The sequence below is a fragment of the Onychostoma macrolepis genome, chromosome 14 (assembly GCF_012432095.1).
Source record: "Onychostoma macrolepis isolate SWU-2019 chromosome 14, ASM1243209v1, whole genome shotgun sequence".
Taxonomy (NCBI): domain Eukaryota; kingdom Metazoa; phylum Chordata; class Actinopteri; order Cypriniformes; family Cyprinidae; genus Onychostoma; species Onychostoma macrolepis.
Window position 1 is genome coordinate 11,238,114 of NC_081168.1, and position 10,516 is coordinate 11,248,629.

At 39.8% G+C, this 10,516-nt stretch overlaps 1 protein-coding gene across 1 annotated transcript; it reads right to left on the reverse strand.

Annotated features, from left to right (window-relative positions):
• Positions 1-903: 903 nt before the first annotated feature.
• On the reverse strand, positions 904-10,223 carry LOC131553967 (uncharacterized). Its single transcript, XM_058798961.1, has 3 exons — positions 9,654-10,223; positions 1,783-1,898; positions 904-1,696 (listed from the first exon to the last, which is right to left on the reverse strand). The coding sequence occupies exons 1-3, from the start codon at positions 10,221-10,223 to the stop codon at positions 904-906; spliced, it is 1,479 nt and encodes a 492-aa protein (XP_058654944.1).
• Between the last annotated feature and the right edge of the window lie 293 nt (positions 10,224-10,516).

Consider the following 10,516-nt stretch of genomic DNA (forward strand, 5'->3'; position numbering starts at 1 on the left):
CCAGTGCGGTTGTGGCATGATGCAGCTTTAGTTCATTTTCTTCGAGCAGGGCAATGTCATCGGCGAAATACAGGTCACCGAGACGATCAAGTTCGGACCAGTGGATGCCGGTCCCAATGCTTGCTCCAACTCGCCGCATGATGTAGTCGAGGGCAACGAGAAAAGGAGAGGGGACAGGATGCATCCTTGCCTGACTCCAGTTGCAATCTCGAAGAAGTCTGTGTGGCCATTCTCGGTCTTGACGCAGCAGCTTGAGCATTGGTACAGGCCCTTGAAGATGGTGACAAAGGCCTCTGGTACCCCGTACAAGCGCAGGATCCGCCAAAGAGACTCACGGTGGATGCTGTCAAAGGCTTTCTTGAAGTCTACAAAGTTGATGGCTAACGGATGCTGGTATTCGACGCACTGCTCGATGATGTTATGGAGGACGAAGATTTGTTCGCTGCATGACCTTCCGCCGCGGAAACCAGCTTGCTATTCCCGCAAGCGCTGATCGAGGGCACTCCGCAGGCGTCGAAGGAGGACCACACAGAACGCCTTTCCAGGCACAGAGAGGAGGGTGATGCCTCGCCAGTTGGTACACTCGGAGATGTTGCCTTTCTCGGGGATCTTGACTATGGCACCCCTTCGCCAGTCCTCTGGGACTTTGCCATTCTGCCAGCATTTTTTAAAGACCAACGTTAGCTTCTCTGCCATGGGCAGCCCTCCGTACTTCAAGATCTCTGCCGTTATTTCATCCAAGCCAGCCGCCTTGCTGTTCTTTAGGCTTTTGATCGCGATCTTCACTTCTTCGATGGCGATGTCACCAGTGTTCACCTGAAGCTCCTCTTGGGCATCCTCCACATCAAAGTCGTACGTGGTGGTCGGATCTGGTTGATTGAATGTTTCCCAGAAATGTTCCATCTACCGCTTGTTCTGCTCATCTTGGGCGATCAAAAGCTTCCCATTTTTGTCCTTGATCGGAACGCTGGAGTTACTCTTTGTTCCAGTCAATTCATGGAGTATGCGGTACAAGGTCTTGGAGTCATTTCGGTCAGCAGCTTCCTGCGCTTCGGCACCTTTACGTTCTAGCCATTCCTTCTTATTCGTCTGATAGCTTTTCTTCACCAGTCTGTCCAGTCCGGCATATCTTCGGCTTCCTTCTTCCTTCTCATCCATTATTTTGGCCTGATCCCTTTTAAGCTTCGCGGTTTTTCTCTCATCGATTAACTTCCACGATCTATCTTGGATCCACTGTTCCTTCTGTCTTCCTCGACGCCTCCCAATGATGTTTTGGGCACACTCCCTGGTGGTATCTCTGAGGTTTCCCCAGAGGTCTTCTACATTCGCCACCTCTTCAAGAGAGGCGAAGCGGTTGTGCAGTTCCAGGGTAAAATCATCTGCAGTGGAAGGGTATTTGAACTTCTCGATCGTGAATGGTCTCTTTGGTATGGGCTGCCTTTGGTTACAGAGCTTGAGCTTGATATCTGCCCTGACTAGGTAATGATCAGATCCAATGTCTGCTCCTCTGTAGACCCTCACGTCGCGTAGTGATGACCTCCACTTTTGGCTGACACATATGAAGTCGATCTCGTTGAAATTTTGCCCGTCTGGTGATCGCCAGGTCTTCTTGTGGATTCGCCGGTGTTGGAAGTACGTGTTCCCGATGCACAACCCATTATGTTCGCAGAACAACGCCAGCCGCTCCCCATTGTTGCTAATGAGGGCAGATGACACGTGGGCACCGATTACGGTTTCAAGTCCTTGACGGTTTTTTCGTGCCGTTCATCATGACCCGCATACAAGATGGTCTTTCCATCACTGCTAATTCGGCCATTTGTTGTCCATCTGACCTCGCTGACGCCAAGGATGTCCAGCCAGTAATCGTCAAATGCCGTAGTAACTGAGCGAGTCGTCCGCTTTGGTATAGAGTTCTTACATTCCACGTTCCAATTCTTGTAATATTTCTGGCGTTTCCAATATCAAGCATCAGACGCCGGTGCCAGTTTGTTCCGACGCCGTCATATTACTCTGAGCAGAAATCCCGCTTGGGTCGCTAGCCCGACGCCCAACCCTCCTCCTTTTGCATTGCGGCTGCCCCAAAGTGTATATAGACAAATAAAAATTAAAATAGATCCTTTTATTAATGTGTATTATACTTGAAATGTATACCTGGCAACTTAAGAACGGAGAGGCGGTTGTAACATCACAAACAACGTGAGTTTCAGCAGAGCATTCATGTTAAGGCTTTTACACAGCAGAAATAAACATGACAACAGCCGATATAGATTATATAAGATAATAAACACACGATTACGATAGATATGGTCTGTAGGTGATTTTTTTAAAATTAATGTGTACGTCTGAAATGGTAATTTGTGCAGCGATATAAAAGGCTATAAATAGCATATTTTAACAACAGTAAACGACCAAATTCCACATGTGATCGCAAAAGGAAGTTATTACAAACACTCGATGGTGGTTTGAAGTGAGTTCTGAGTAAAAGTGTTCTATTAATCTCATAAATTGTCTTATGTAGTATGATGCTAATATTAGCTCTAATGCACCTGCAGAACAGGTCCAATTCTTCTTCATAATGCATTTTGTCATAATACTTCACGTAAGGTCGCAAGAAATGTTTTGATGTATTTATTTAGAAATACTTTTGATAATAGTTGGGTAAATGTATACTGGGATTGAAGCGATGTGGCTTGGTAAACGTTTTATTGCCAGTTTAAAGGCTGATAATGGCTGAATAAAAACAAAAGAATAATGATAAAAGAATAATAAGGATTATGTCTCATACCTGGCAGAAGTGTGAAAGGTTCTGTTTCCTTAAATTAGTTTGTCATGCATTTCTTTTTCACCACATTTACAGGTAAATCCTAGTATTTTAAATTTGTGATTAATCATGATTAATCACAGTCCACGACTGTGATTAACGCGATTAATTTTTTTAATCGATTGACAGCACTAATATATTTATATAATATTAATTATTATTATTATTTTTTTCATACATATGTTTGTGTAGTTGTCCAAATACTTTTTTGGGCCTCCATATGTATGTGTGTGAAACTGACAAGCATCCGACTGATGCCTACTATTCACAGATGGTTCTTTAACATTCATGATATGGTTGTGAATCATAAGTCTAATATATATTAAAGTCACAAAGATGTTAAATAGAGTTTATTGTGCATAGATGACTACATCAGAACATAAGGTAGACCATGCAAACACATGGGCAGTGCACTGAGGGTGAGTAATTAACAGGCAGACTAAAACTAAACAGATAAAACATGAATTTCAAACACATGCATGCATAAAACGGTACACAACACGCTGATAAACAATGGAATATATAAAGAGGGATTATGTACTTTAAAGATATTGGTTACCAGATGCATGATGGGAGATGGACTGCCTCCAGCCGATGTCACAATATTAACAAGCCATAGCTGAATATAGATGTTATGGAAAGTTTTTTTTACCCCACTGCTGCTGCTTTTTAAAAAGCTGCACAGAACAAAAAAAAAAACCCTAAATGAGAGAAGATGTGAAGTGCCCAAAGCCATGTCCTAACACAGATACACAGTAAGCTGGAGCTTGTTATCCAGTATTGCATTTACCCTTAGATGGAAACCAGACATCTCCTCCAACCCTATCCCAACAAGTCATCTTGCACAGACTCACTCTCTCCACCAAAAAAATAAAAAATAAAAATAATAATAATAATAAAAAAAGAAGATAATTGGACAGTTGCAATGGGGAGGACAAAAGGAACTTGTGAGACCAGTGCCAAACGATTCATCTGTGGCCAGACTTTCAAAGATGACTGCATCTGGAGCACACACACTTACAAGGACTCTGAAGAAATACATTCACTAACACAGTTTTACAGCATTACGATTTAATGAGGAAAAATACAGCATATGAAAAAAAAAGATTTGTCAAGCCTCATTGGCGAAAAAAAATAAAAATAAAACATCATTGTCTCATTATGGAGGCTAAAGGTAGCTGGGCTTGTGTGTCGATTTCTTTGTTAATTGTTTGAAGGGTGTGTTTATGTAGAGTAAATCCTCTGTGTCTACAACAAGCCAGGGAACCTAATTAAATGGCAGTAATCACACCTTAGCACATGCTAGTCAAAATCAATCACTGACTACATATAAATAAATAATGGAGCACTGAATATTGCTTGGATTTTTATTGATGTTAAGTGTCGAACATCGACTCTGACCCTGACACCATCGACTCTGACACATTGGTTACAAGTTATATATAAGGTTTTATTTGAAAAAGAAAGGAAGACATTAATAAGTTCCATTCCATTGTCAATGTTGCTGTCTGAGACATCACATTCACTACTGTGAAGTCTTCAGTTACTATCTACAATACAATGATCAATATGTCAATAATGAACATTAAATTAGTAACATTAACTAAAGTAAGCCAAATGTAGTCGTCATTAATGTTGTACTTCTTCATTTGGGAATGGTGGCAGCATATGGTTTAATATCCACAACATGAACTTAACAACATATCATGATTTATTTATTATTTGAGGAGCAGCAAGGATATGACTAAAACATTCTAAAATAAATTAATAATTTTAAATAACATATTTGGTATATTTTTGGTATGCCAAAATTGTGGCTTTGCCTTTAACATTTAAAATTAAAATGTTCTTAAGAATAAAATAAAATCTATCTCAGCTAATTATATATATATATATATATATATATATATATATATATATATATATATATATATATATATATATATATATATATATATATATTAGTGCTGTCAATAGTTTAAAAACTTAATCGCGTTAATCACAGTCATGGACTGTGATTAATCATGATTAATCAAAAATTTTAAATACTAGGATTTACCTGTAAATGTGTTGAAAAAGAAATTTCTTGCAAAACATTTCTTGCGATCTTACGTGAAGTATTATGACAAAATGCATTATAAAGAAGAATTGGACCTGTTCTGCAGCTGCATTAGAGCTGCATAAGACAATTTATGAGATTAATAGTACACTTTTACTCAGAACTCACTTCAAACCACCATCGAGTGTTTGTAATAACTTCCTTTTGCGATCACGTGGAATTTGGTCGTTTACTGTTGTTAAAATATTCTATTTATAGCCTTTTATATCGCTGCACAAATTAGTGTTTCAGATGTACACATTCAATTCAAGAAAATCACATACAAATATTCTATCGTAATCGTGTGTTTATTATCTTATATAATCTATAGTGGCTGTTGTCATGTTTATTTCTGCTGTGTAAAAGCCTTAACATGTGTTCTTGCTGAAACTCACGTTGTTTGTGATGTTACAACCGCCTCTCTGTTCTTAAGTTGCCAGCGATACATTCCAAGTATAATAAAAATTAGTAAAAGGATCTATTTTAATTTTTATTTGTCTATATACACTTTGGGCGGCCGTGGTACATTAAAAAAGTAGCCCAAAAAAACGCAACCCACGGCTCTGTAATTTTTCCCGCGGCTGTATTTTCAAAATAGGCCACTTGTGCCGTTACCCTGGCAACACTGGTTCGCTGTACCCTCATCACACAATGATAGATGACCTTCCGCACTGCGATGACGTGAAGAAGTTGGGGTCAAATCTTATCAAACGATTAATCTGCGTTAAAAAAATATTAACACGTTAATTTTTTTGGATTAATCGCATGCGTTAACGCGATAACATTGACACCCCTAATATATATATACTACGATATGTAATATACTAGACTAGCTTACTATATTTACTTTGTCTATGGAAATGATTAGGTTTATATACATAAAGTGCCCTTATATACATTTCAAGTATCATAATTGCTCAGTTCAGAAGCAACAGCATAATGACATCATATGTGCTCAAAATGTGTTGCCACAGAGAAATACTAAATATCAGAGTACTCAGACCCAAGAATCCACTCTTTGTTTTCAGCTCAGCTGCAGCTCATTACTATTCAGGACATTTGCAGGTTATAGAAAACAAGAAAATTTATACATTTTCTGAAAAGCTACCAACTTAAAAGCTAAGCCATTGTATAAATGAAGGCCATCGCACAAAGACACAAATAAATAATCAATCACACAAACAAACTTTCACTGGCACGGAGGTTGTGTTTTTGTCATGCACCTGTCAAATATGAGAGTAATCGCACATCTGCTACATTTTGTTTTCCCTGTGAAGGACAGTCAAGCGCAGAAATGAATTGCACACACGCTCTCTAGCACTCATCACCCATCCACCTCTTAAAATAGCGTAGCGTGTCTCTTCACCCCTGCTGCACCAAGCTCCTCAACATAATGCAATCACTGTGCAGGAAAACCCAAATCACAAGTGCCAGTTTTGTTTGGTTTCACAAACACTTAACCCATGACCACTTATATTGCGTGCTATAACGGCTGCTGAATTATTTTGTTATTCAGATACAAAACAGTCACTGGGAGCCCTACTTATTTGCTTTCTTTTTACATGAACTGTTTTTGTGAGATCGTCAAATGATTTAGCTGATAATACTATGAAAACAGGTGTTTTATTATCACCTTAGCTAATAAAAACAGGCCTCCACTTCAACTAAAATGATCATAAATTCAACAAAAAAGTGGCAATAAAGATTTATATATATATATATATATACAGTATATATATGGTGTACGGCATTGTAACAAACACAATGCGAGTTGTCCATTTAACAAACACCAGTTCAATTTAATGAAACAAGTCAGTAAAAAAAGATTCACACAGCAACTGGATATGTTCGACTCACAACAAAGCAGTAACCATTACCGGAATGAATACTTTATATTTCAATATAGATTATTTATTGTAGTGTAATTAAATATATATTCACATGTTGTGGAGCTGGGGAAGGTGGAGGATTTCTGAAGCGCACTGCAACTGCTGCAGTAAGCACTAGCCAAATATTTGAATGTTGAGCAGCAAGCTCATTGGCTGCTGATGTGAAAAGAAAGAAATTTCTCAATTATATGTTTCAATGTCTTTTTTATTTATTTATTTATTTTTTAGTCTGGAACTCTGAGATGAGGGTTGCTGACAGTTCATATACATTTGTCAGTATAAGGAAAATTCACTGTGCTGTCTGGACTGTGACTGAGTAACTACATCTCTTGCTATTTGCAATGTTAGTTCATATTATAAGACATTTTTAGCATCCTCAGGAAGTATTTTTCTCCCCATTATTCTCCTCTCAAAGCCAGTAAACATATTCTGCTTGCTGATCCACGACTCTTACCTACTGCTGTGTTGCTTAAAAGAAAAACAGGTCTATCTCCTGGTGAGGTTTTCAAGCTTGAGACGAGCTAATGTCCCTTAACCTATGGCTCTCGTTCAAACTCACTCATGCGTATGAGAAAAGGTGTTAGGTGTTAAAATAACAGCGAGAAAAATATCTAAATATAACCACACAAGTATTTAAAAAAAATATATATATCAAAACTATCAAAATGAAGATATGGCATCAAAGGGCTACGAGGAGACTTCTGGCATGGCTCTCTTGTGGCTACCATGTAAAGTGACACATGAGGATCTTTCATCTCACATTGCCTAATTATCTTCTTCTTTCTTTGCAATCATGTCTTGTTTGACAACAATACACCCTCACCAATTTGTCTCTTGTTCTCAGAATATCAATCTACTGCAAGCGGAACATACCAAAAAAGCCAGAAACATGAAATAAATGAAGAAATAGGGCTAATTAGCATTGCTTTTCATATGTAAATGTTTCATATGTTTATTTTGGATATCATTAAATGGCATCGGTTTCCTTTTTGCTCCAAATTGGCAGGATGTGTCTGAAAAAAAAAAAAGCACACAAACGACCATTAATCTCATCTTTACCCTGCAATTAAAGAGTTTTATTCAAGTTAACTAATCAGGAAGCATGGAACAAATGATCTGTTAAATTTCTTCGCTTCTGTTTTCTTAGGTGAAAAAAAAAACTATTCTGAAGCATTCAATATCGCCATTATGGCTGTATTGCCAAAAAGCCCCTCTCTGCATTGGGGGTTGAACCCCTGTGCAGCTCAGTTATTCTGATCAATTCGTTTAATTTACTCTACACTTCGATCCCCACCAGCAGTCATTTCAGCTGCTGTATGGCTCATCCAGGGAAGATAATTATTATCGGATTGTTACAAGAGTGAGATTTAAACTCAGCTTGTAACCGCTGGCATCTTGTCAAATGGCGGAACGGTAGACGGGAGTAATGCTGCCTGTTTGGCTCTGCATTGATAGACTTAACTTCAATGCTTTGTGAACTTCACAAAGTTGTTTTACTCATAGAGCGACCAACATCTATGGATTTAATATTTTGAAGACCAATTTCTAGTGCTACATAGAAATCAACTGTTTTCATTGTTTTTTGTTTTGTTTTTGTTTTTTATACTGTACTGTACATACTCAGATTGTTTTGGAAAGGCTGTTTGATCAGATAAAATGTGTAGTCTTTTATATTCAGTGTTGGGCTTTAATAAACTAAAAGTTGCAATGCTACTAACTCAAAGGAAGACCTATATGCCCCCTTTATATGTAATATAGGTCTTAGGTGTCCCCAGTATGTGTCAAGTTTCAGCTCAAAATACTCTAAAGATTGTTTATTGAAAGCAGCTGTGATGCTGCATGTGAGTACTAAACTAATTTATTTTTCCATGTCTTATTGCACTTAAACTATCAAATACACATAAGTTTATGTTAAAAACACACATGAGTTACAAAAACAGTTAGTTATATCTGTGAAGGTAAACAGCTGAAAAAGAAACGGCATGTTTATATTAGATTTGTGTGGCAGCAGCGTAATATACAGTAAATAAATCAATAAATCCACTGCTCTCTTATCTCCTTTGAGGCTGGGACTCTAAACAATGTTCTGTACTCGTCAGTGCAGCCAAAGACAGAAAAGTCAAAATTCACATTTTCATGATATGTCACTTTTAAATACATTTGTCAACACAAGTATTGGCTCTACATTTTCCAATGAGCCTTTCAGATGGTTCACTAATATAAACCAGTTAAAAAATGTCCAGGTACAGCATATTGTCTTCTTTGTTCACTTCATTCTGCATGATTTGTAAGCTTGTTCCTGTTATGGAATCAAGAGAAGGGATTTAATTGCGGATATACAACAGTTTATTGAGAGAGAAAGCGAAGTCACTAGTCGGAACAGAGCTCGTGCACAGCGTGGATGGAAGACAGGCGCATGGATGCAATGGGCAGCCAAGTCCAGCTGTGGAATCCTCCGAAGCCAGGGCAGAGACAGGAACACACCAGGAGACAGAACGTGCAGGACAGGAACACTGAGAAACTCTGAGGATCTGACAAAGAGAGGAGCGTTAGCTGATCTTAAATAGCCCCAGTAATGAGCCACAGCTGGGGCTGATCAGCCCGTAATCACAAGCTCGGACACACCCACTCACGCAGCACACAACAACAGAAAAGCAAAGATGAGACAGTGATTTTATGAACCATTACAGTACCCCTGAAGAAACATGAAACACGGGATGAACTCTCCTGTACGCTGGAGGAAGTTTGAGGCAGACTAAGGATTTTGGTGACAGGAAACGGGCCAATGAATTTGGGAGCAAGTTTATTACAGACGGAGCGGAATGTTCTTAGAAGAAAGCCACACTTGGCCAATGACGTATACGGGAGGCTTCGACCGGTGGCGATCGGCCTGAGCCTTAGTGCGGGCTCCCATCCGGAGGAGAGTCTCTCGGGCTCTTCTCCAGGTGCGATGGCACCTCTGGACGAACGCGTGGGCAGAGGGAACCGCGACTTCGGATTCCAGACTAGGAAAGATAGGTGGCTGGTACCCTAGACTACACTCAAACGGCGATAGGCCCATGGACAACACTGGTAACGAGTTATGTGCGTACTCAACCCACGAGAGTTGTTGACACCAGGAAGTGGGATTCTGCGCCACCAAACATCGCAACACTCTCTCCAGATCCTGGTTAGCCCGCTCCGTCTGGCCTTTGCTCTGAGGGTGAAAACCAGAGGACAGACTAACACTCGCCCCCAGCAAACGACAAAACTCTCCAAAATTTGGATTCGAACGGGGTCCCCTGTCCGACACCACGTCTATCGGGAGGCCATGAATGCGAAAGACTTGATCAACGACAGTAACTGCTGTCTCCTTAGCAGACGGTAATTTGGGTCTCGCCTTCGAGAACCGGTCCACTACAGTCAAAACAACCATATTGCCCAGGGAGGGTGGGAGGGCGGGAGGGCTGTAACAAAATCTAACGCAATGTGGGACCAGGGTCTCGAAGGGACAGACAGCGGTTGAAGTAACCCCTCTGGGGTTCGATTGGAAGTCTTACCATGAGCACAGATTGAGCAGGCCAAACAAAATCCCGAATGTTGCGAGCCATGGCGGGCCACCAGAACCGTTGTTTAACTAGAAACCTAGTGCGTCCAATTCCTGGATGGCAAGCCACATTGGAACCATGACCCCACCCAATAACGTTGGACCGTAACCTCTCCGGCACA